Source organism: Mus caroli, unplaced genomic scaffold (genome assembly GCF_978045245.1).
Source record: "Mus caroli unplaced genomic scaffold, Mus_caroli_1 scaffold_17, whole genome shotgun sequence".
In the NCBI taxonomy this organism is placed as follows: domain Eukaryota; kingdom Metazoa; phylum Chordata; class Mammalia; order Rodentia; family Muridae; genus Mus; species Mus caroli.
Genome location: NW_028227272.1, coordinates 94,662,252 through 94,688,976, shown reverse-complemented (window position 1 = coordinate 94,688,976; position 26,725 = coordinate 94,662,252). Strand labels below are relative to the sequence as shown.

Here is a 26,725-nt window from a genome sequence, read left to right as displayed (position 1 = left end):
GGTTCTGGGAGAGCCAATCTGAGGGTTAGGCTTATCTACTCATCTCCTAGTCATGGAGGGACTCTGCAGCTCTGCAGGGAGAGTATGGTTCCCTAACTGACCTGGTCCTACCCTGGATGTTTTTTCTACTGCAGCTGTGAATGCAGAACCTCCAACAGCTTCTGCTCACACTGAGAGTGCTTTGTACTCCCCGAAGACCATTGCCCATGTGCACAAAGCATGTGCACACACGTTTGATAGTTTGTCTTTCCAAGCTTGTTTTCACTTGCTGTGGTCCTTAGGAAGTAAACCCTCCTTGGCTCCCAATTCCAAGGGGCTTTAGTCATCCCTTTTTTTTTCCCAATTGCCCTCCACCCTCTACAACCTGTGCAAACCCTTCCCCCAATTCAAAGTGAGTCAAAGAAAAGTGGTTTATTAAGGAATGCAACAGGCAGCTCCCATTTGTACATCAAATATTTATTTCTGGAAGTGTGCTAAAAGGTAGAGGTCATGGTGGGCAAGAAGAGTACTTAGTGTGAAGCCACTGTCTTGTTAGCAAAGTGGCTTCTTCTACCCATCTACTTGCTGAGCTTTGAGAGCCTCTTTCTCTTCCTCATCTCAGAGTGAGCAGAAAGCTCCTTCAAATCTTTGTGCTAGCACTTAACAGAGCATAAAGGTTGGTGGTATAGCTACCAGGAAAGGCAGGAGCCCTTCTGTCCCTGAATCACAATCCAGGAGACACAGGGAAGGACAGAGCCAGCTTAACCAGAGAATTTGGCTAGCCGGCGCCGAGCCTGGGCCAGCCTTGCCAGCCTCTCCTTCAGGAACTTCCTCTTCTCGCTGGTGTCACTCTGCTCCTTCAGGAGCCAGCTGCAGGAATCCTTGTCCTGCAGGAGCTGGAGCATGCACTTCTGCAGCTGCTCAGCAAACATTTTCAGGATGAAATACTGGATGATCAAGGGAACGTGGCTGGAGATGCGGTTGTGAGCCTCCTAGTAGAGGGAGACACACAAGGCTTGAGGGAGAGGTGCAGGGAGCCTGAGCTTACTATGCTATCTTTGAGTAGTGAGATACTGGCCTCCCTCAGGCCCCTCAGTTGCCCTGGCAGAGCAGGTCCAAAGTGGTAGCTAGACTTTGGATTCCATCAGTTTCCCTGACCATCAAATGGATTCTCAATGGAAAAGAGTGTATGTAGTGGAACACAGTCCACAAAGACACCCCAACTCCATTTCAAACTAGCTGACTGCTCTGCTGAGAGCACTGCTCACCAGTCCTTAAGACCCAAACTTCTCAATAGAAGGGAAGTATGGCTAGGCAGAGTCTAAATGAGCCACCTGAAGGAAGTCAGCCCCCACCTGCCCCATCCACTGTCCTAGCTAACAGCTCAATTCTCCCACTCTTGAGTCAAGTTGCTCTCCAAGTTACATGTCATTTGCTGCTGGTTTCTTATCTGGTGTCTCCCAGGTACTCATTTTTCTTCTTTAGAATAGAAGTATACCATGACCATGGCCTTCTGAGGATGGTTAAATGTATGTCACAAGACACCGGAGTAAGAAGATGCCAGACAAGGGATAAGTACCGGGTCACAGTTGGGGTAGAAACTTCAAGTCATGGCAGGACATAGGACAGATGGCTAGGGTGTGGCCCATGTCATCTCTGAGAAGTGAGATCTGGGCAGATACAGGCCTCCCTCAGGCCCCTCAGTGTCCTGGTAGAGGGCTGAGGCAATGGGAAAGAGTGAGGTGCAGAGCTGAGGGGCATAGAGAAGGCACAGAGACCTGAGATATCCAGTCATGGGTGCTTTGGGTGGGAATAGAGCCTTGGCCAAAAGGAAGGGATGATGTCTGCAGACAAGCTCTGATCCACTGTATGACATGTAGAGACACTGAGGACATTATACTCTGAGAAAAAAAGCCCGTCGGGCAGGATAAAACCTCCACTCCACCATTTATTGAAGTCCCTAGAGTTGTCAGAGTCCCAGAGACAGATAGCAAACCTGATTATCTACAGGTGCAAGGCCATAGGACCCAGGAATCATGGGCTTGGCCACATGGCAAGACTGGCTTTCTAGCAACCAGTGATTAGAACAAAGGTCTGTACACGAGAAGGTAACCATGACATCCTCTGTGTGGCTGCTTCAAGTCCCTGTGGCTCTAGCTGAGTAGGACCTGCTGTTACCTGGGTTACACTAAACAGGTGTCAGGATCTAGCGTCTACTCGATGAGTGCATGGAATCCCAACACTGTTAAGGGCCCTACACTCCATCACTGGTGCTCAGGATGGGGAAACCACATCTTACAGAGAAGAAAGCTGATGTTCTCAGAGCCACAGCCAGGGGCCACATGGACCATAAAAGGCAGATGTCTATTTCTCTAAGCTACCTTTTCATTTGAAGGAATTAGAACCACTTCCCAGAGGCTCACCTAGGTGCCGTGGGACAGAGTTGTCTTGAAACCCGTTGCAGACTTATACCCTACACGGAGAGACACACAGAAACAAAGGGAACAAGTGGCCTAAAACCCAGTTCCAATGTGTTCACACACTTACCTGGCGGTAGGCATTCAGATGCTGGAAGATCTCAGCCATGGATGAGGTCTGTAAATCTTGGGACTGAGAGGAACTGAAAGTGCCATGCTTTGTCTTCTTCTTCTCCTCCTCAGCTTCCTCCTCTCTGACCTTCTGCAAGGCTCCTCTGTAAATCTGATCCTGGCAGTAGATAATTTGTTCCATCTTGAAGTGGAGTCGGATTGACGTCTCTGCTTCCTTTTCTTGTTCTAATCTGATGTCTTCAAGTTTGGACTGCAAAAAAAGAGAAATGCTTACCATGGAGTAAGAACATGGGGCATCCAACAGATCCACAAGTATCAAGCCACCAGGCAGAAATAAAAGCAGTCATTACCTGGAAGCAGTCCTTGTTCCTCCCCTGTCACTCTCCCCCCACCCCACACACCCCTGCTCCCCCAGCTCAGCTCAGCTATGCGGAGGTCACCTGAGCTGAAGGTGGAAACCAGGGGAAACTGAGCCAGATATGAGTAGTCCCCTATTACAAGGGTCAATCTTCAGTGTCAACTTGAGTGGATTTAAAGATTTTTTTGTTTATTTATTTTATGTATGTTGTGTTGTGGTGTGTGTGTGTGTGTGATGTATGTGTTTGTGTACCATATTCATGTAAGTACCTTCAAAGGTCTGGATCCCCTGGAACTGAAGCTACTGGTTGTGGGTACTGGGAACTGAACCCAATTCCTCTCTAAGAGCAGTAAGCATTCTTAACTATTGAATCATCTCCCCAGCTCCTTGAGTAGATTTAGAATCACACAGGATTTTACATCTGAGCATGTCTGAGAAGGTTTTTCCAGAGATGTTTAAATGAGACAGAAAATCCAGCCTAATGTGAGCAGTACTATCCTATAGTTTGTGCTTCTGAATATCAGAATTCATCTGTTTTCTGAATAGAGAAGTGTGGCTAGCTGCCTCACATTCCTACTTCTTTGTCTTTCTAGCCACAACAGACTGTACCCCCTGAAACCATGAGCCCAAATAAACCCTTATAAAGTTGTTCTTATCAGGTATTTGGTCACAACCAAGGAATACAGGCAGGCAAAGGCTGGGACCTGTGTGGACCCTCAGCTCTGACCCAGCTACTCTCCTTGCTTTTTTAGAAGCTTTGACATCTACAGAAAGTAGCTTCTACCAGAGAATGTGCAGATATAAGAAGGACTCACTTGAGATCAGTCATCTATGGCCATCATGTCCTGGGCTTTAAGAACAGCCATAGAGGATAGCCTTCACTCAGCATTCTCACTGATGGAATCCAGTCCAGACTGCGACTCTGGCCCCAAGAATCCAGCAGCCCTTCCCCTTTCCCCCTGCTTCACAGAATATCAGCTATCCTATTAAGCCAATGGGCTTTCAGATGCCTGGATTTCTCACTTTGGGAAGTAAGTCTTCTAAGACACATTGCACATGTGAAAGGACACTGAAAGCCTACTCTGGTTATCTGACGCTTACCAGTGGTCACATTTCCCCCACCCCTTTCCCTTCTGCCTGCTGGGGTATCAGAGAGCATGGCTACAGGGTTATAAAATGTTCCTCCTTCCTCAGAGACTTATAAGGGACCCGAGTCTGTTCTGTGAGCTTCATTCCTCATCAGATCCCTGTCAGAGTGTCTGGGGCCCTCAGCGCAACTGGTATACTGTCTGTCTATAACACTAACAACTTTTCTAATAAATGTCTTACTTCCCATAATCCATCTTAATGTCCCCCTTGAGTCCCATATCTGACACCTTTCACTCAATGTGAGGAGTGTCTATAAACATAAGTCTGTGAGTCTCCCTGACAGGGTTTTCATTTGTGGATGTCAGCATTCATCTCTGAATCCTCTCTCCTTCTGTTTTTCCCTCCATGTCCTCATTTTAGTCAGACAGCACCAGCAGCAGCATCATTAAAATTCAAGCAGGAGGTTAATTAAGCACAGAAAAGCAGAAATAATCTCAATCCAAAACACTGATTCTCTACTGTTATATTCATCATGCTTTAAAAATAACACATTTGGTTTTTACCTTGGTAGTTCTGTGGAGGTTAAAAAACTCAGAAAAATTTTTCTCAGAAACACTTGTAAAGGCAGCTCGTACAATTTCTGATCGAAGAGAGAAAAAAACCAGTTTAATGTGGTAAGGGGTAACATGTTCACGCTATGTCGATGCAAAACCGGGGCAGAGGTAAGGGATGTGGGTGCTCTCCTGATCTTTCCCTCCTTGCTCTTCTCTTTGCCCAATGAAGAGAGAAGCACACCTAGGTTCCCAGAGATATTGTATTTGCAGGAGAAGGGTGGCCATCACCTTGAATGAAGGACTCTGGCTGTTCTCTTATAGGATTGAGCGAAGGGCCTAGGAGGTTTCATGACTGTCTTTTGACAGCAAATCTTCCCACAGTGTCAGAATAGATTGGATTCCTGAACACCACAGTAGTATCCGAGATCACAGAAAACCTGACACTGGCCTAGAACCAATGCTGACAGACAGCTCTGAGGTGCAGCACTGCAAGTGTCCCCACCCCAGAAATAAAATGGCTAAGAGCAACAAAGGCATTCTCCAGTGAAGCCCTGGGCAGCACTCACCAGTGACCTTGTGCAGCATTTCTATAGCTGGTTCTTCCAGGGTTTTGATTTGTCTTCTTATAATGTTCTCAAATGTTTTGTAATTCACAAACCCTGGCAGTTCTCGGCCACGATACTGCTTTTCAAACGTCCAGACTTCATTATATAAAACAGCATAACCTATAATAGGAGGCAACAGTAACTTGTTTATAAAACCATCTTGCAGATTTTTCTAAACAAACTCATTCTGATCTTTCTGAATTTACCAAGATAAAGTGAAACGAATAAGTGCCTGCATATTGAAAAATGCAGGGGGTGCAGGGCTGGAGAGATAGCTTAGCAGTTAAGAACACTGACTGTTCTTCTAGAGTTCCTGAGTTCAACTACCAGCAGCTGCATGGTGGCCCACAGCCATCTGTAGTAGGATTTTATGCTCTCTCCTTGTTTGTCTGAAGAGAGTGAGAGTGTACTCATATACATAAAATAAATAAATAAATCTTTAAAAGAAAGAGGAAAGAAGAAAAATATTCAGGGTTATAGAGAAGAATGCAGTCTCAAGGTTACTTCTTAGTTAAGGCAAAAGGCAGAATCTATCTGGAAACCAGAGGAAAATGCAGCCTCAAAAAGACCTGAGCGTGTGAGTTTATGAATCCAACTGGATTTTGACCAAAGAAGAAGGGTCAGAGCACATGGCTCACTAGGCTCTGTGGCCCTTAGACAGCATCATGAGCTGAGTGGGAGGAGAGGCACCTTCATCAAGGGATGACAGGGGAAATAGGCATCTGATGTCCCCAGTGTGACTTGTTCCCCTGTTCATGACACAAAACACTTAGTTCCTCTCCCCTCTGCTGGAAGTAGGAAGCAGACTCAGATGGCACCAGCTTTCTCTGTGATAAACTGATAATTCATTTTTTGTTTCTTTATGCTTGTTGTTGTTTTGTTTTTATCATTTTATACATTTGGGTGTTTCGCCTGCACGTATGTCTGTGCACAGAGTGCATACAGTGCATCCACGGGCCAGAATAGAGTGTCAGATCTCCTGGGATTGGAGTTACCTAAATCCTCTGGAAGAACAGTCACCGAGCCGTTGCTCCAGCCTCCAAAGAATATTTGTTAATTAAAAGAAAGCTTACGTCATCAAACAAGACATTGAATCTATCCAGAGAGTTGTAAGTCAAGCTCTACAGTCTTACCCTTGGTTCTGGGAAGTTTCTGTCACCCCTGGAACCATTATTCTTACTAGCAGTTGGTATCTCACCTTATTCCATCTCCAACTCTGCAGCCTGTGCTCTCCCTCTGTCTACACCATATGTATATTCTGGGTGTCTTTAAAATGGAATTACAAGACACAGGCTTGTCACACACCCTGTGACTGGTGGTTTTCACTCAGTATCCTGCCTGCAAGGCTCATCAGCCAAGTACCTTGTGACTCCACTGCTTCTATGACTTTCTATGGGTTAAAACACTCCACTGAGATACTAAGAGCTGAATTGCCTTCCTCAAAACTCTTGTGCTGTGGTTCTAACCACCTAGCACCTCAAGGTGGCCCTATTTGCAGATGAGGTTTTTAAAGGTACTGACTAACTATAAAGGAGCCTATTAGGGTGGTCTCTAATCCACTCTGACTTGTGCTCTTACAGTGATTGACAAGAATGCATAAATACTTAAAGTAGAAGACTTGTAAAGACCTGGGGAGAAATGTCAGGTTTAGAGCAAAAGGATTTGTATGCTGTCTATTTCCTATAGACTTTTTTTCAAATCCCCCTGGGGGTGGAAGTAGGAAGCATGTGTTTGCTTCTCTGAGGGGTCACTGCTGTAATCCACAGCAACTGTATCATTTCACATTCCCCATCAGTACACCAGGGTTTCCTTTTTCCCTGCCTTTTCTCCAGCATCTGGTAATGTTTGCCTTTCTGATTCTACTTTCCCTAGGGCCTGGGACATGAATTATTCCTGTGTTTTCATTTGCATTTCCGATGGTCTCTGGTCATACATCTTTTGAGTGTTTTATTATTCACTTGTATATCTTCTTTTCAGGATGCCTCTTACAGTCCTTTGCCCATTTTCTAATTGGATCTTGTTCTTGTATCTTGGAGCTGTAAAGCTGCTTCATATTCTGTTCTTTAACTGCCCCTCCCCTCATTTATCAGATATAGTGGCAGACACCTCTCAAGATTTGAAACGAGACAGTGGCTCTTCCCTTGAGTGAAAACACACTACAGAGCCTATAGTGTTCAGCTTCAGCTGTCTGGGTTTAGTAGTGACACCAGAAACGGTGGGCACAGTGAGGACATGGAAAGTTACAGCCTTTAAATAAGTGTCTCATAAAGCTCTCTACAGAGGCACATCACTACCCAAACTGATCACCCATCACATTCTCCACTAGGTTACTAATGGATTCTACATGTGGCCTGCAGGAAATCGAGCATTCCACTTTATATATCTGACACTCATGCCAAGGGAAGCTGTTTGTCTGAATCTGACTGGTTCAAGTCAATTCTATGTCTTCATCAAACAACTTCAACGAAGGCAATGTCCTTTGGATTTCCTCTTAGCCATGTCAGGGCTGATATATGATGAAAGAATAGATTCATAACACATTTCCCTTGCTTTAAATTCCAAAGATATGAACATGGAGAAGTGGGGTACTGCAGAGGTAGAGGGCTACAAGCACTTATATTGTCTTCTCATTGTCATAATGAAACACATTGAGACACCCCAGACTGAAGGCCTTGCACAGGCAGCAGTTTCCTCCAAGATTAAAACTTTTCCTTTTGGAGGGATGCTTCTAAGGCATGAGATGTTAAAAAGGATGTGAAAAAAAATAGGATGTTCCTAAGGGACGTAAAATACTACAACCTCCTGGGAAGCTCCTTAAACTCAGGAAGTAAACAACTGAATGGTTTTAGGAAATCCCTGAAACTGATAAGATTCGATAGGCCCCCTCCTCAAGTGTATATAAACAACAGGAACTGTTGAGAGTCACTCTTGGATAAACTGGGCTGCCTGGCAGAAGCATAGATAAGTCAAGCTGCCTGGCAGAGTCTCAGACCAATTGAACTACCCAGAAAGGACACTCTCCAACCTATTAAGCTGCCTGCAGGCTGTGCAATCACCATGGGCAATCACATATTCTGGGGTGGGCTTTGAGGACACAGATGTCTCTGAGTCATTTCTGTGCCTGTAATCACCCATATCCCTGTAAGAAACCTCCCCCCAAACCCTCTTTGTTTCACCAAGTTAGACTTTGGTAGTGTAGTGGCTAGTATTGTGTGTCAACTTGACACAGGCTGGAGTCATCCCAGAGAAAGGAGCTTTAGTTGGGGAAGTGCCTCCATGAGATCCAGCTGTAAGGCATTTTCTCAATTAGTGATCAATGTGGGAGGTCCCCTTGTGGGTGATGCCATCTCTGGGCTGGTAGTCTTGATTCTATAAGAGAGCAGGATGGGCAAGCCAGTAAAGAACATCCCTCCATGGCCTCTGCATCAGCTCCTGCTTTCTGACCTGCTTGAGTTCTAGTCCTGACATCCTTGGTGATGAACAGCAGTATGGAAGTGTAAGCCGAATAAACCCTTTCCTCCCCAACTTGCTTCTTGGTCATGATGTTTGTGCAGGAATAGAAACTCTGACTAAGACAGGTAGTATCTGTACTTTGGTCTGTTGTCAGGTCCTTATCTTGATGCATTATCCAAGTTCATAAGTAGAAATTCATTTCTAGTACACTGGCATTGAAAAGTTAGTCTTTAAGAAGTGACTAGGGCATGATTCCCCCATCCTCACAGAGGAGATGTGTGTCCTCAGATCAGAGGACAGAGGCAGCTGATTCTCATCTTCCTCACACAAAGACCAGGTAGATCATCTTGGAAGCAGAAATGAAGACCTCACTAGACACCCCATCTTCTGATGTCTTGACCTGGGACTTCCTAGCACACAGAACTGTGAATGATGAACTTCTAGTGTTTATAACAATGGAGTGTAAGATTGTTAAGGATAGCAACACAGATTGAACAAGAAACCCACCTTTTTTGAAATTCTTTTCGATCTCCATACTCCAGGACAAGAACTCTTTTCGGAGCCTGGTGAATAGGCGACATTCTCCCTCTGCCACATTCTCTTCCCCTTGTACTAGGGCAGTGATGTCCTGGTTAAAAGCATTGATTTTCTGTCAAGAAGAAAAACATCAATATAAGCAGAGATATTTTTTTCAAGTAATGGATAAGTTAGCGAAAGGACATGTGTACCCTGAAGGCAGGAGCGTCACCTCATCCTCGTGGGTGGGCCCTAGCAGAACAGTATGGATAAGGGATTTTTGCAGCAGGAAGTATCTCCCTTACCCCCTCTTCCTTTAAGATACTCAGGTAGAACTCTTCTTTCAGTGTGGTTAAAAGAAAAATGCCACCCAGCTTCACCCTGGACTCAACCATGGTCTCTGTTCTGACTCCCTTTTTAACACTAAGTGGGCAGGGTGCGTCTCTATCAGCTTTGGAGACATGAGATCTAAAGAGCATCAGACAGATTCCTGTGTAGAGAGTGATGTAGTCCCCATGTCTGGAAACATAGACAATGCTCACTTCAATCAGGAAGAAAGTTTTTTCACTGTCATCTTCTGGTATGTCCATACCGTACTTCTGCAGCTCCTCACTTGCACTCTGGTGACTTTCCTTTATTTGATTTTCTAACAGAGGAAGAGATTTCTGAAAGGGAAAGAGGTAAATGGAATATAGAAATTAAGACTGGAATGTAAAGGAGGCCCCAAACCTACTCTACACAGTCATCATGACACATGGGCAACAACATTCTAAGGTGCTGAGACAATTTTCCTGGTGCAAAGCAGTACTTGAGAAGCATCTCTTTCCACCCAGGTTTGCCCACACCTCCATCTGGTACATAAACCTGTCCACTGTATATGGTTGGTTCCTGAAAAAAGCTACCCAGCGACAAATCCTTCTGTCAGATACATGAACTCTCTGTAGGAAAATGCCACAAAGCACCTTCTAGTAGCTTCTAAAACAGAAGATGTTGGAACAACACAAGACTCCTAAACTTATGTGTTGTTTTCAATAGGTCAACAGGTACCAAGAACTCTTGTTTCCAAGCAGGATCTCTATAGCTTACACAGATGTGTGAGATGAGCTCTGCGGTCAGTCTCTCTGCCAGGCAGGGCACTGTGGCCTTCCCATCCTCCAGAAGAACTCTGAGGGAACAGAAGAGAGGGTTCCATCAGACCTGGCCAGAAAACAAGTCTGTAGCCTGCTGTGGGTAGATCAGGGCAGTTTGGGTATTATTAGTGAATGGGATACCTACTCAGAGGTGGGTTTGTGGAATGATGCAGGGGAATCAGCTTGGATAGTTCTACAGTGGGCTGCAATGATCCACATTGGCTCATATAATAATCAGAGTAAAATCTGCTTTCCACAAAACACATGTACACAACTACATATATGTTATCATAGCACACACATCCCTGTCCATGTGTGATACACATAAACACACGCACACAAACATACAACCTTCCATGTGTGGTAAGTGAGTAAACAGACACATTACATGTGTTGGAGTAACCTATCCCCATAGACATTTTATCAACTGGCTATGAAGGTACGTCCCTGTATTCTCGATAGTTAATTGCTGTGCTGGCAGTATATATGGTACCGTCATTTCTATAGCTCACAATACCTACTTTCTAAATGCAAATGTTTGTCACTTTGTCATCTGCCCAAAAGGATGATTCTCTGAGATTATCATGTTAAAAAAGCAAGCTCCCATGAGGGAGGTCATGTAGCTCTCAATCTGGCTAGCTATAGACAGAGAGCACAGTCCTGCCTGCTACTGACAGTCTTAGAGTGAGTAAGCTTTGGAAGCTCTCTCACTATGCTAATAACTTTTTTGTATGAGAAAGGAGTGTGGCTCTTGCTGAATAAAGAGATGAAGGCTAGAGCTGAAGCAGAGGAAGAACAGGAGCAGTACTGGGAGATAAAGACCATGGAGAGAGCCATGTGATAGAGACACAGAGGCAGGGAAGACAGGTGAGTCTAGATGGCTAGCTGAGGGACTGCCCCAGAAAACAGGCTAGCAGCCTTGTACTGTACAGTGATTTGTACTATACTGTGTTAAACCGTAAGCAGGACCTCCCAAAACACCTGCAATATACATGTATAATACGTATTAATATACATACCCTTCCAATATAAGCTACACATATTAGTACAAACATGCACACTCACATGCATAATACACAGAAATATATACAATACATATAGATCCAGGTCTTTATACAAATTCACTGACATGTATTTGCATATGCGTGATCAACAAGTAAAGTGGGGAGACTCACCCTGACCTAAAACAGGATTTATGCCATGAGCTCTTAAAGGCATGAAGCTATACTAGTCTCATGCTACCAGAATCTGTGTTCACACAGGGCACTGTTATGCTTGGGATACAAGGCATAAGGAAGTTAGAACTCTTCCTGCTGTGGCAGCTTACTCTTATTAGGGACCCAATTTCTACACTGGTCAATTTATTTAAACAGATAAAAAAACATAACAAACATACTAGAATAGAAATGGAATTGAATGGAAGCTTTTGTTTTGATTTTTTTGAACCAGGGTCTCTCTATGTAGTCCCTGGTTGTCCTAAAACTCACTATGTAGACTAGGCTGATCTCTAGCTCCTAGAAGTCCACCTATCTCTGCCTCTCAAGTGCTGGGATTAAAGACATGCACACAATGGAAACTTTTAAAGCCAGGAAAACTTGGAAAGATGTATTCCAAATTCTGAAAAAGAACAAATGTCAACCTAGACTATTACACTCAGCAAAGCTATCTATTAAAATTGACGGAGAAATAAAAACGTCCAAGATAAAAACAGACTTAGGGAATTTATGACTGTTAATCTTACTGGGATCTGAAGAGAAGGATAAACATACCCAAGAACTTACGGGGAATAAAGAGGCAACACCATAATAGTCTATCAAAAGAGGTCAAAGAAAACCACAAAATCAACACCAAACCCATGCATGGTAGTGCGCTCTGTGAGCCTGGTCTACATAATGAATTCCAGGACAGCCAGAAATGAAATGGAAAGATAAACAAGATTGACAAACCTTTGGCTAAATTAACCAAAGTGGGGAGGGAGGGAGAGAGGGAGGGAGACAGGAAGAGAGAGAGAGAGAGAGAGAGAGAGAGAGAGAGAGAGAGAGAGAGAGAGAGAGAGAGAGAGAGAGAGATATTACAATATATTCAGTGCAGGAACTCATAAGGACATTCTTTTAAAAATCTATATATTCTATGAAACTGAAAAGCCCAAAAGACATGGGTAAAATTTTAGACGTATTCAACATACTGACTGAAATTAAGCCAAATTGAAAATAAACAGTTTAGACAGACCCATAACCAGGAATGAGATTGAAACAGTAATAAGAACTCTCCCAACTAAGAAAGGCCCAGGACCAGATGGATTCACTGCAGAATTCTACCAGCCCTTCAAGAAATTCATACCAGTACTGTTCAAATGTTCCATGAAATAGAAAATGAAGAATAGCTTCCAGTATTACCTTGATACCAAATCCAGATAAACACAAAACATAAACAAGAAAATTACAGTCCACTCTCCTGGATGAAGAAATATGCAAAAGTTCTCAATAAAATATTGACAACCAAATTGAAACTCATACAAAAATATCATTCATCACAGCCAAGTTGGTTTCATTCCAGTGATATAAGGATGGTTTAACATATGTAAATCAATTCATGATTATCCATCACACAATGAACTCAAAGACAAATCACATGATCATCTCAGTAGACACAGAAAAAGGCTTTGACAAAAGTCTAATATCCTTTTCAGGACAGAAGTCATGGAGAAGCTTGGGGTGGAAAGAGCTTGCCTCAATCTAATAAAGGCTATATAGGAAAAACCTATAGCCAATATCACACTTAATGGAAAAAAAAATCAAACAGTTCCCATTAAGATTAGGACAGCCTTTTCTTTTCAAAGAGAATGTTCCTGCAGTAGGAAGTTCCAAAGGTCTTGCGGGATTTAAGCCATCAGTGACAGGTGCATTTGGAAGCTCAGCTCTTATCACCTGTGTCTATTGCTGGCCAGCCTTTGCCTTGCTGCAATGTATCAACATTGCAGGCAATAGCCTGACATTATTTTCTGGAGATACTGAATTGTCATTCTGACATAGATGGCTGAACTGATATCTCTCCTAACTGAGTCTACCTTTATGACATGTCAAAGGCACAGCCAGGATCTGGGTCTCCTACTTTTCCTCTGCTCTGTTCTAGTTGTGACTCTGGTTCCTGTAGCATTTGACTGTGGTACTTTGGCAAGTCCCCTTCCCCTTTTCACTACTTAATACTCTTTAAGAACTACTTTGTACATTTTTCTTTCCTTAAGGAAAATTCTACAGTCATTCTCAAGGTGCTATCATCCTCAGGCTGTTGCACACACACACACACACACACACACACACACACACACACACACACCCCTCATGTCAGGTCTTCTCTTGACCAGCAATTTTCACTACACAGGACAGTATGGCAGAGGCACCTGAAATGAGGGTGTTCCTTGAAGAAGATTTGCTCATTCTGAAGCGCCTCAGTCAGGCTCAGCTGCTCTTGGATGTCCTGCTGACCTCTGCACTTGACTATCATGTAGCCCTTCTTCAGATGGTACACCAGGTTCCGCACCACATCCACGACCTTGTCTTCAGTACCTCTGTCCACCAGATCGGGCTTGGTCAAGATCCCTGAAGGACAGGCATTGAGATCAGAGGACACACACTGTTCTGAGATAGCAGGAAGCTCAGCTCTCATTGGCCACCAGGGTCTCCTTGGCTGAGGCAGACATGATCTATACAAAACCCATGCAAGATGGAAACCCACAAACAGAGACTTGTGTACGTGGCCTTGTGAAGACAGTCAAGCCCCTCTGTCATCTGCATATGCCTCAGCACCTCTCCATGGCCACCACCCAGACAACAGTTGCTCATTCTTCACTCTGCCATGGACTTTACCATGGCTCCTGGCCCAATGAGTCTCAGTAGATATAATTTCCTCCAGGCCATTTCTACCAGGGAGATGAGATGAGGAGGCTCCCTGTCTCTGGCCTCATTTAGACCCTGAACATGGTCTATCTGGATCCAGAAGATGTATCTCACTTGCATCACACACCACTGTCATCTCCCACTCTCCTTACCTATGGTCCTATCCCCTTCAGGGTCCACCTCCTGAGCCATGCTCAGAGCCTCTGTGGTGGCAATGTCCACATTGCTGGGGACCACCACCAGGTTGATGGTCTCCTGTTTTTGGATGTATGTCTTGATGAGTCTCTTGATCTGTAATAAATTAGATGGTGACTCTTAATTATGGAGACAGGATCCAGAGAGAGATGGTCCTGACTATCCACTTGCTTCAAGGTTCAGGCCCTGACCTCCATGGACTGCATCCATCTGTCTCCCGGTCTCCATCAAATGTGGAGGTTGTGGTAAAGCCTACCTATCCAGTCTTACTCCCAATTCTACAAGGTCTCTCTTAGACATAGCCCTGGACATACTCCAGCACCCCTGCAGCCCAGTGTGTCAGAGTAGGGTCTAAAGTCTCACCTGGTGTCCTATGTCTGCAGGCTGGTTGCCTACAGCCACCCTGGTAATTCCAGGCAGGTCAATGAGAGTCAGGTCTGGGACATTTGGGGAGCTGACATCCAGGCTAATGAGCTTATCACTGATCCCCAGGCCTACCCCAGCAATGAAATTCTGACCTGGAAAGGAGGAAAAAGATAGCCTAGTCAAGCTTGGTGGGGTAGGATAAGGAGACAAGAGGGCAGATGGAAAGGATCTTATTCCAGAGAATTCTGGAAAAGCATGTCTTGGTGATGCAGTGACCCCACAGGCTCCTGCGCTGAAAAGTTGGGTTGGTCCTCAGCTGGTCATATTTTGAGCTTCTAGACACTTTAGGAGGTGGGACTACACTAGAGAAAGTAGGTTATTGGGGACAAGTCCATATGTCTTATTTCTGGCCCTTTCTGTGGCATTCTGTTTCCTGTCTGCTTCACTTGTTCTTGTCACAATGGTGCTCCTCCCAGGATCATAGGAAAAGGTGACCATGGACACAACCCTCTGAATCCAGGATAGAATTAAATCCTCCTGTAGGGCATTCTGTGAGGAATTGTGCCACAGCCACAGAGAAGGAATTCGAAGCCTCTTCTGTGCAGGGGTCCTAGGTGACAACAGCTTTGAAGGGAGTAAGGTCCTGACAGAAAGACTCAGCATTTCTCCACTGACTCAAGACACAGTGTTGACAGACAGTCAGAGGAGGAGGGAGAAACAGGATACTGACCCTTGTTGATGGCCTCTTCCACCTCTGAAGGATCAGAGAGCTCCACTTCGATGTCATCATAGGAGACTTTGCCTCTCCACTCCTCTCCCTCATTCAGCTTCCTCAATTTCAGCACCAGAGGGCATCTGGTGACAATACCTATAAGACGAGGTCCATGTTAATCCAGTGTTCTGCTACACACACCAATATGGGGCCTTAGACTAGAGGTGCCCACACCTTCACACTCTCATCTGAAGAGATGCTGAGAAAGGAAATATCTGGCTTCATTCTGATGCTGCCTGTCCAGGGTGACCTCAGGTCTATATTTTGGGAACAAGAACCCAGGTCATGGATATATATTTGGGGTAAAATCTACCAACTCATTTAGGCTGATAACTAAGGAACCCTTAGGAGGGTTCTTCCTAGTGTGGCACTCTCAGCTCCATAGGGACCTTGGTAGAACCTTTAACATACCTGACATGTCCTACTAGCTTACACATCCTGGTGATTGTGTCCCTCAGGTCACTTCATCATGCCTCGTATTACGATCTCCTTTCAACTCTTGTCATGTCTATGGCATTTCACCTGGGTTCCTGAACCAGTTGGTACCCTGGGTGCCCAATGACTGCCTCAGCCATAGAATTTATACAGCAACATTAACCTGGACACCAGTCTATTCTCTGAAGGGAGCAGTCACCTCAAAGGAAGGGGTTTGGGAACTGACCCACTCAGTCAGAGCTCCTGCAAACTCAGGTTTCATGTGACTCTCAAAATGTGCAATGGGAGAGTGTAATGGACTGAAAGCTGCCCCACCCTCAGCACATGTGTTTGGCCCCAACACTTGGAGTGACTCTGTTGGATACAGAGCCCAAAAAGAGGTAATATAAGCTGATGGAGGGCTTCAGAAGTTGTAAGGATGAAACCCAAGTGACGGACCCTGAACCTGGTGCCCTTGTGAGAGGAGGAAGAAGCTGAACCACAAGCCCAAAAGTAAGAGCACCTTGACCTTTATTTTGCTATGTCTCCAAACTGGGAGGGGACCTGTTTCTACACTTGAAGTTCCTGGGCCCGTAGCCTAGCAAAGCAATAGACACTGATCTCTCACCACTGCCTCTAGGGAGGGCCACTCCAGACAATGCTTCGAGCACAGAGCTCTTCCCTGAACTCTGGTCCCCAATGACAGCGATGGCAGGCAGGGCCAAGTCCTGCTCCACACCCAGAGCCCGCAGGGAGTCGATGAGGTCAATGCAGGGCCGCACTTTCTCCTCGTACTGACTGCAGAGATTGTTCACAGACTCCTAGATGAGGGGAAAGCAAGAGTGAGGCCATGCTCTACAGGAGATGTTCCAGCAAAGCCAACAGATTTCAAGAGCAATATATGTGTTGTTAGAATTCTCTAAACAGTGAGAAATAGGTAAAAATATATTTAAGGAAATACAAAAAATGTTGATTCTTCTGTCTTGATGATAAAAGAGACAGGATCCAGATTGTGCATGGCCCAAGCACCTAAAATGCTCCTGGTTATCAGTAATGAACCTGCAAAGGTAACCCCAGATTCACTATCTCCAGAGTGGGGAGAGAGAGAGAGAGAGAGAGAGAGAGAGAGAGAGAGAGAGAGAGAGAGAGAGAGAGAGAGAGAGAGAGAAACATGGGTTTCCAAGGCAGGAGTAAAGCCATTCAGTTTCCCTTGTCCACAGTTTTTATATGGCAGGGCACATACTCTATGCATGCCCTCTGGCCCTACCAGGGAGATGATCATATACTGTTTATGTTATGCCTGCTCAGTTAGGAGTAATTAAAGCCCCATTCTATCCATCTCTGACTCCAGCTTTGATACTGACAATCCCTCAGCTATTGGTTGCTCTGAAGTGTTACCACCCACCTTTGAGATGCACACACATCATAGATCTCCAGTGGTGTTTACTATACTAAACTCTCTTTATTCTCATGTTAATCTGCTTGTAGCTCCACTACAGGAGAAAACTATCACACTCATTAAGTTGTTACTACAGTCTGTTTTGGTTACCTCATATTTGACTTCTTGTCTGTGGGGTGATCTGAGATGGCCTCCCTAATGCAAGATTCTTATTCGAAGCCATCCTTATATACAATCTACTCTGTTACAGTTAGCCTCATTAAAAGCCAAAACATAAGAAGGTTGATCATGCCCTACATATATCCTCAAGAGCTTCCTGTGTGCCTGCTGATCAGAGAGCCCGGCTTCTTATTCTACCTGTTTGGCATGTTCCTCATAGCTCTTACACGCATCTTCCCCAGTGCTCCAGATTCCACCCATTTAACCCTTAATCCCCCTTTTAATCAGAGCCTGTGTTCTCATGGTGGCATGTTTGAGCAGCTTACTGTTGTTACCCTGAACTACTTTCCCCTTACTACCTACTGAGAGCCAGGGCCTACTTCCTTAATGATAACCATAACCAAAAGGATGAAGAAAGTCAACAAACCTCAGGAGCATACACACACACACACACACACACACACACACACTGACATCAAGGTCCATCTGAATCAAATTACTTAAAACTAGTTATACATAGGAGATATTAAAAGTAGTCAGAAAATGACCCCTTACATACAGAGGAACAAAGACAAGCTTGATAGCCAATTTCTTATCAGAAATAATGGAAGTGTGAAAACAGTGGAGTGGCATTTGCCAAAATATCTTAACTACTGGGCTATAACTCCATTTTGAAAAATATTTATATTGCTGACAAAACCACTATGAACCTAGGCTGCAAAATATCTTTTTGAGGGCAAGAATGAAGCTACATGGAGGACTGGAAATAAATGCTTGATAGCTTGGAATTAGTATGTCTTTGACCAGTAATATGGTCTTTGCCTTATAAAATGCAAGAAGCCAGGAAGGTTTTTAAAAATTATCTATTTAATTATGCAATTTTTAGAGGTGTTAATTAAATTGCAACTATGTTAAAAAGGAAGATGAGAGTTTAGCTTAGAGTTGTTGTCACTGAGCACTTTGTACATATCTCTTCCATCCCTACGGTAAAGCAATTAAACTAAACTATATTAAATTTAATTTAAGTGCTCTGTTATCAATAGACCCCATAATTTAGGTGAAAAAAATAAAACTTGAGAGGTAAGCACTTTGATTGAAATGTGACCATTTAGGAGTCAGATAACCTGTGTTCTATTCTGAAATTCCCCTGGGCTTTTCTCATGAAAATCAGGAGATGATTATTATAAATATCAACCCAGAAAACAATGGCAAAATACAGACTTTCCATTTATGAAACCTGAACAAATTCATCCCCAGCACATCCACACGGCAGGAACTCTAAACGGTGTCCTGCATACAGAAGGAACATGTAAAAAGAAGAGAAGAAGAGCAAACTTCATATCATGGATTGGACACCACAAGCAGTGAGTGACTGGCACCAGTTTCTTATGACTTCACTATCCTTAGATGGTAGCTGAACATAAACAGCAGCAATGCATTGTGGGGTTTCCGATGAATGGAAAAGGAAGACCATGACAGATAGGATGGAGGCCAGTAGTAGAGAAAGGGTTCTTAAGCCACATGGGAAGTTGTTATTGTGTCCTTCATAGGTAGATTTATTGTGTTTAATAAAGGTGAACACTATATAGTTTCATACTAACTAGTGAACCGGTCAGCAGAGGACATGGTATGCACCCCTAAAATGTAGATGTTTAGTCCCAAAAGTGGAAAAATATAAGGAAAGGGAGAAAAACAAATGCTTCACATAAAAAAAAAACCACATAGCAATGACTGTTCTCCTCTAACAGCAGTACATTAAATATAAATGGCTTAAATTCTGCCCCAACAAACAAAATTACTCTAAAAGAGAGCTACAAAGTGGAAGGATGGAAGCCTCTGGTCCCAAGGTGGTGATAAAGTTGTAACTGAGAAGGTAATATTTCACGGAGTGAAACACGGTATTAGTGGAACACAACATACAACCCTGAAAGTCACTATGTGAAATTGACATTGGTAAGATACAAAGGGAATATCTAGGAAAGGGCCCGTTTTTCACTAAGCAATATTGGATTACTTCACTGTCTACACTTAAAAAAACCTACATTGCTATGTTACACCATAAAGTATAGTAAACCACCAACCAGGGTGCCTGCATGGGTCTGACCCAGGTTCATTGCACATATGTTACAAAGTTGGAAAGGAAATGGCTATGTGGCTGTGCAGAGAGCTTCAGCACAGGTTACATACAGCATGGGGAGCAACTTAGGAAGAGGTGGGCAAATGATACTGACAAGTAAGGCTATGGTTGCCGAGAGCCTGAGGCAGAGGGGTCTTCTTTGAAACTCTTAGAGAACAGGGTCTGTCTCTGACTCTGGTACCTGATTTTGGGACTTTTCCCACCTATTGGGTTGCCTCATCCAGCCTTAGTAGAAGAGAAGGTACCTAGTTTTACTGTAACCTGATAGGCCATGGCTAGTTAATATCCATGAGAGGTCTGCACTTTTCTGAAGAGAAACGGAGGAGGGGTAGATGGGAGAGGGGAAAGAATTGGGAGGAAAGGAGGGAGGGAACACTAACTTAAAAATTGACTCATGATCCATCATAGACATAGATGGGAAAGACATAAAATGTAGACATTCTTGAAAAGAACAACAAAATCTACAAATGTGGGTTAGGTCCTGGTTTCTTAGAAATAGCCCAAAAGGCATAAGCCAGACAAGAACTTGTAAAGTCATCAGAGCAACCTGGTCTCCAAAGGCGGGGGAAGGGGGGGAGCATCAGCTAGGGGGCAAATGTTTGCAAAGTATATCCTTGACAAAGGATTAATCCAGGGTTTCAACCTAACACAGACAACACTGACTCCCTAGCCAGCTGTGGTCTGACCCCACTGAATGTACTCAGGGTAGCTGCTAGGTGGCTGGGTCTGAGACTTCACTATGCCCTTGGTGCCCAGCGGTGAGTCTGAGTCCTGGCAACATTTTTATCATGGCCTTGTATCATCCCTTCACAACAGTTGATAAAATAGAGCAATAATCGAAGGCGCAGGTGCCCCACCCACAGGTGAGGGAAAGAGCTATTGCCAGGGTCAGGACACTCCATCCACACCTCACCTCTCTCATACTTTCCCCTCCAGCAGGCCCCTCTGCCTCAGGCTCTTGGCAACCATAGTCTTACTTTTCAGTATCATTCCTAAGTTGCTCCCCATGCTTTATGTAACCTGTGCTGAAATTCTCTGCACAGTCACATAGCCATTTCCTTTTCAACTTTGAAAACTGTTGGACCTTCCCTCACATGAGGAAGTGGGAGAGTATCATGGGACTGAGATAGGACTAGAGGATATATGTGAGGAATAATGAGGGGAGGGGACTTCCTCTACATAGCCTTGGGGAGCCATCATTCCCACTGGGTGCAGACCTTCCACTATGGTTGCCACTCACATTCATGTTGTAAACCCTTACCCATTGCACTGCAGGGAAGTCTAATAATGCACTGGTTCCCTTATGAATGCTGGTTGAACTGCACCTTGGCTTGTCCTTAGGACCTTAGAAGGAGGGGCATATGTTGTTGTCTCCCCTAGGGAAAGGATTTTTAGCAACAGTACCCTACACGCCAGGCCTTGCTCCCAATACTGCAGCACCAGGTCCTTTAGGGCTTTGTTGCTAACAACAGCTCTGCCCCCAAGAGGTATAAGAGTCTCACTTGCTCCTCTAACAGAGCATACCTGTGCCTGTGAAATCAAGTGGCTCCCACCCTAGGACTCTTACACAGAGGAGACTGTGCTGCTACTGTGGGCCTGAAAACACCCAAATCAAAAACTCACTACCTATCTGTCTAGAGATTGTGCTAAGTAACCATAGATAGCCACTCCCAAAGCATGTGAGTGTGAGTGTATGTGAGTTTAGATATGAAACATCCCCCAAAGACCTCCTGGTGAAGGTTTGGTCCCCAGCTCGTTTTTCTTGGTAGGTGATGGGATTGGAATAGCTTGAGGCAGCTGGTAGGGTCCTATCTATAGGCAGCATGGCTTTGCAATGAACCTGGACTCCTTTCTCTTCTACCTCTCTTTTCTTTCCCAGCCATTAGATATCAGCTTTGTAGAACAATGGCATCCAATGGGCATGGGGTGTAATCTCCAAAACTGTGAACCAAATAACCTTTCCTCTTTATAAGTTGATTTTTGTCAGGAACTTGGTCACACCAACAAAAAGCTAACCGATGTATTGAGTGCGAGTTTCTTGTGCCCCTCACTCTGAGGGTTGTAGTCTGGCAGGAAGGAAATGCAAACAAATTTAGGGAGAGACACTGATCCTTCTCATTGCCTGTGACCTTTGATCCTGTTGTTAATACTGATTTTAAAAGTGTTGAGCTCTACATAGGCATCCAGGCATCCCAGTGTCTCTAACAGGAAATGACAACACAGTTCTGAGTACCAACATCAGCTGCACTGACTCCTCTCAACAGCCATGTTGCCGATCCCACTTGTGGAAACAGAAAACCCAGTGCTAAAGGGAGGTAGACACTCCCCAGGTCAGATAGCTGACTAAGCCAGACTGGGACTATGCTGGGTGGGTCTCATTCCAGAGACCAGGTTTGATTCAAAGCAAAGCAAAACTGCATTCCAACTCTAGGAAAACAGACACCAAGTGGCTTCTCCCAGGAGGTAATGTCTCAGTAAGTCCTAACAGGGGTTGTAGCTGGAGACACACCCATGGCATGGGCAGGGGACAGCATTGCACTGTCCAGGGCCTTGCCAGTCCCTAAAAATACTACCTTTCCCAGAGCAAGATAAAATCCTGGACACATTCAGTGAAAGGCATGAGAGGGCCACTGGTCTTGCCTTGGCCCAAGCAAAGATAATAGTAGGCACATCTGCATCCTGCCCCAGGATGCATTCTCCATCTCCAGTGGGTATGACATAAAGGAGTAGCCCTCAAATGCACATGGGTCATACCTGGTCTTTCTCTCCTAGGCCAGTCTCTCCACTGGGTAAGTTGACTGAATCAATGCTTCTGTTGTCTTCTGTGCTAAGAACCATCTTTTATTTCTTCTCTCAATTGGGCACTCTGTGGGAAATGAATATTATAAATTAGAAAGATCTGGAATACAATTTTTCTGGACCTTGGCTAGGATTTACAACAAAGATACCAACATTACAACCTCCATTCTCTCGTTCCCATCACATCCCAGGGTCCTTCTGGAAAGGCGGGTGTTTCTCGTGTGGGAGGGGATCACGAAAGGGGAGTAATTCTAAAGGCACTTATGGAGTCTGTTAGTCTAAAAAAAATCCTTCAGACACAGCTTTGGAAAGACCACATATTAAAGGGAACCAAGGCTCCAGAGTGAACACCCCTTTACTTCAGTTGAGCCTTATCTATTGGTCCATGGCTGTGTTGATTAGTCTTGCTGCACAATCAAGGGACATCACTGCTCCCAGCCTTGTGTTCCATGACCAAAGATTCCTAGTGACCAAGACTTAGGAGTCTGTTCCATTTCTGTTTCCTTCTCTGGGATCTAAACCCTGTGTTCTGTTTGCAAATCACAAGTATGTACAATTCTCCTGAGTCGCCTTTGAGACTTGGTGGATCTTTGGAGCAGAGAAACCAGAAAGGTCACAGCCTTTTCTGCACATTCAGTGTCCTGGATAGCCAGTTGTCCTGTCAACCTGAGGTGACTTCATTGGCCCATCCAGATCTTGGCCCAGTCAAGTAGAAGCTGCTCCCAACACTGGATCAACCCTAATTTTCAGGGGACCTGCAGGACATCCTTGCCTCCTGTCTCCCCACTTCTTGACTCTTTCCCACTGCAGAATGCATTGCACAGAGACCACCACATTTTTTGCAGGCTCATGCCTCACCTGAAGGTCAGGGTCAGGCACACCCAAGTAAACAGGTGTGCGGGGTCTAAGCATTCCTACGAAGGCAGACCTGTGCCTATTCCTTCTGTCCATGGGCTGGCTGGCTTGCTTCTACTCTACAGCACATAGTGGACATTTGTGTGGACATTATATGCCATCTATCAGTTATACTAAAAAAGATCCCTGTGGCAGGGCTCCCTGTTGGGGATATATCCTCAGCCCAGGTGGAAACAAGAAGAGCATGGGAGCAGAATCCAGCTCCTTTCACTTTCAGAATCCCTAACCATGCCTGTCCAGAACAACTCTAGGATGCCAAGAGTGGGAGCCTTCCCAGGTCCATCAGGGTGTTAAAGTGGCCACAGAGAGGCTCAAAAGCCCTTTCTTCTCCAGGGTTCCTGCCCTCCATGGGCCCTGCAGTTGAGCCTTTAAGGATGGAAGGTCTGAGGGACACCTGCACTCTGAGCAGAGGTAGGTCTTCAGACCGCCCAGAGCATGTCCTGTCTAGGTACCAGAAAGTCCCTGGACAGATGCATTTCTCTACACAGATCCTCTGCCAGCTTTTCCAGCAGGGACCCCAAAGCAGGCTCCTGTCTACACTTCAAAGCCTGCTCCTGGGTCACCTGGCTTCCCCTTAACAAGAGACCTCCATCTGATTTCTCATGGACTCCTGGCCCAGGCAGCAGGGAATCTGGAACTTCTTATCTACTAGGCCCCAGATCCAGGAGGCCCTGGGACCCCATCCTCTCCTGTTGCCTCCTAGCAGAGATCATTGCAGTTTGGGGAGCTATTTCAGACTGCTTCTAGAATCAGCAGCTGGGTGGGGCACTGTGTCTAGCCCAGAACACCAGTATTCTGTCTAAACTCCACCCCCACAGTTACCAGTCAACAGCCAGGTGTGTTCCTCCCCACAGTTACCTGGCAACAGACAGGTAGGCCTGGCCCACTATAAAAGGGGCTGCTTGCCCCCTCCTCTCTCTCTCTCTCTCTCTCTCTCTCTCTCTCTCTCTCTCTCTCTCTCTCTCTCACTCCAGCTTCTGTCCTTTGCCTCTTGCCCTCGTACTCCCAGTCAGTCCCCATTCCCTTTCCCCCTCTTTCCATGTGGTCATGGCAGGCTTCTACTTCTCTTCTCTCTCCCTCTCTCTGCCTTTCTCTGCCTCCTCTACCCTCTTAACTCCCCTCCCCAAGTCCTGAATAAACTCTATTCTATACTCCTGTGGCTGGTCCTTCAGGGGGAAGGGATGACTTGGCACGGGCCTACCGGGATATGCCCTTCCCCCACACCTCATCACACCCTCATAGAACAAATCTTAATATCTTTTTATCTTTTTATAATCACAACAACCTGTGCTGACACTGACCTCCTTATTTTAATAGCACCAAGAAATGTCCCACAGTACCCCCCACCCCCAGGATCCACAAGGAATCCAGAGGCATCCTTGCCCTGAGCTATGGGGTGTCTTCTAGCCCTGGATGATACTCACCAGTCTCCTGCTTAGTGACAGAGTGCTTGGCTTTCTGGGCTCCAGTGTCTTTAAACAGTGCTGGCTCCACCCCTTCCCAGGGAGAATGGAAACTTAGATTGCCTGAGCTTGCTGTCCTCGCACCTCCACCACACCACCCACAAACTGTTACTGTCCCCATTATTGTCACAGCACCAACAAATGCCCTGCCGTACTCACCAGTGTCTACAAAGAAGCCTTAGAAGGTATCCTCTATCCCTGCACAGAATCCTGTGCAATACTCACCACTCCAGGCTTGGAGACAGAGTGTGTAGCTGCCAGGGCTCAGACCTCTTTAAATAGTGCTGGCTCCGCCCCTTCCAGAGGAGAATCGAAACTTAGTGAAAAACCTGAGCTTTCTGCCCACCCCCACCACACATGAATAGAGCTCAGAAATGAAACTCACCCTAAGGGGGCCTTGGCTGGGTCCTGAGGTTGGGAAATTGATAGTGTATGCTCAGCCCACCAAGACATGTGCACTATGGATACCAGTTTAGAAGGCTGCCTGCTTTCACAGGACCATCCCCCCTCCCCAGCTCTGTGCTGAGCCTTCAGCCTGACTTCCTCTCAGTTGAACACAACCTAGACTAACTTTCTCTTTTCACTGGATTCTTCCAGCTGCACTAGGAAGGGTCAGAGACAAACCATACCAGAAATCACTGAGGAGCCCTGCCAGCCCTTCTGGGTCCCTTGTGACAATAGGTTTAGAGGTCTGAGCACACTGCTACTGCAGGGCTGGTGAGGGTGAGAAGTGCTGGCCTTCTGGGGCCTGCTGCACCTTGCCCTTCTCTCCAGAGGAGAGCCCTGCTCTGCAGAGAACATCTCCCAGCTCAGGGAAGTCAGTGTCTGTCCTCAGAGCCCTTAGACTTGCTTGCTGCAGCCCTTTCCCTGGGCTGCCTGCCCTGTGAACTAGAGGGACAGACACCAGGGTCCTCTTAGAGTAGACCATGTCACAGGGTTTTGACCCCAGCCCCAAGAGTGAGGGCAGATTTGGTGGCTAGCACCTGGTCCATGCCGGTGGCTCTCACAAGTGGGATCAAGCATGGTTCCTGGCATACAATGTCCTTTGGCCCTAGAAAGCATAGTGATGGGAAAGGCAGGTTCAGTGATCTCAGATGATGACACCCAGTGCTCTGATTTGTTTAGCTCCTTTCCCTCCTACTCCCTCCCTCCCTGTTGTGTTTCTCAACTCAGCTCCGACTTAGTTTCACTTTCATTTCTCTGGTTCTTGGGGAAATTAATTCAGCCTGTGCCTGCCTGATTCAGGGCAGAAGCCCAGAAGGAAGCTGGAGGGAAGCTGGAATCAGTGGGGCTGGTGACCTCAGGGAAGTGACAACGCCTGGAGAAGGGGCAAGAGGTGTTATCAGTGAGCAGTGCTGAGAGGAAGAGGCCTAGAAGAGCTTGTGAGACAGGGGAAAGAACTGGGCTGCACTGGGATCGGTGGCCTTGAAGATGTTAGGACATGCACCTGCCTCAGGCTGCCAGTCATTCTACACTCTGGCTGCCATGCTGCAGCAGCTTGCACAGTTTTGCTGGTGTCCAGGACTGAAAGAATTGCAGAGCAAACCCCGACCTGCACTGTGTAGGTTCTATCCTTGCCTCTGCAGTGTTTGGACTGAAGAAAAGCTGGAGGACAGAGCAGACAGGGCACAGATGCATGCAGAGTGTGCTCTGCGTTTGTATTAGAGGATGGACGGAAGGGTAGTGGAACAAGAGCATTGTGCCAGGGGTCGGGGGAGGGGTGGGGTAGGAGGAGACAGACCATAGCCAGAGCTCACATCCAGTTTCTGACAGAAAGGGAAGGCTTGGTAACCAACAGGTCCTGCTTCTCCCAATCATCTTTTCTACTTAACCAAATACACAGCTGGAGATGCTTACCAAATACACAGCAGGTAGGCAAGTCATCACTGTGGTGGTTTAGATGAGATGTCCCCTATAGTCTTGGACATATGAACACTTGCTCCCCCCTCCCCGCCCCCCGCCCGGTTGACAGCACTA

The 26,725-nt window shown here is 45.6% G+C and overlaps 1 protein-coding gene across 3 annotated transcripts; it reads right to left on the bottom strand.

Annotated features, from left to right (window-relative positions):
• Positions 1–396: 396 nt before the first annotated feature.
• LOC110311359 (interferon-induced GTP-binding protein Mx2) lies at positions 397–25,039 on the bottom strand. Of its 3 annotated transcripts, none has more exons than XM_085832041.1 (14): positions 24,974–25,039; positions 22,326–22,437; positions 16,505–16,697; positions 15,421–15,558; positions 14,688–14,842; positions 14,282–14,420; positions 13,634–13,832; positions 10,190–10,268; positions 9,646–9,768; positions 9,095–9,236; positions 5,096–5,254; positions 4,539–4,615; positions 2,527–2,778; positions 397–971 (listed from the first exon to the last, which is right to left on the bottom strand). In XM_085832041.1, exons 2-14 carry the CDS (start codon positions 22,407–22,409, stop codon positions 741–743), a joined length of 1,971 nt encoding a protein of 656 aa, XP_085688167.1. In that variant the 5' UTR covers positions 22,410–22,437; positions 24,974–25,039; the 3' UTR covers positions 397–740. The 3 variants fall into 3 exon arrangements, with proteins under 3 accessions (XP_085688167.1, XP_085688165.1, XP_085688166.1); XM_085832039.1 differs by having other exon boundaries at positions 24,908–25,037; XM_085832040.1 differs by lacking the exon at positions 24,974–25,039 and adding an exon at positions 24,710–24,827.
• Between the last annotated feature and the right edge of the window lie 1,686 nt (positions 25,040–26,725).

What these genes read in the sequence shown, in the direction of transcription:
- LOC110311359 (XM_085832041.1), bottom strand. Translation starts at nt 22,409, where the DNA reads ATGGTTCTTAGCACAGAAGACAACAGAAGCATTGATTCAGTCAACTTA. An exon ending in GCCTAGGAGAGAAAGACCAG is followed by an intron (nt 16,698 to 22,325) that starts GTATGACCCATG and finishes CCCCTCATCTAG; the next exon opens with GAGTCTGTGAACAATCTCTG. An exon ending in ACCTCCACAGAACTACCAAG is followed by an intron (nt 2,779 to 4,538) that starts GTAAAAACCAAA and finishes CTTTTTTTGCAG; the next exon opens with TCCAAACTTGAAGACATCAG.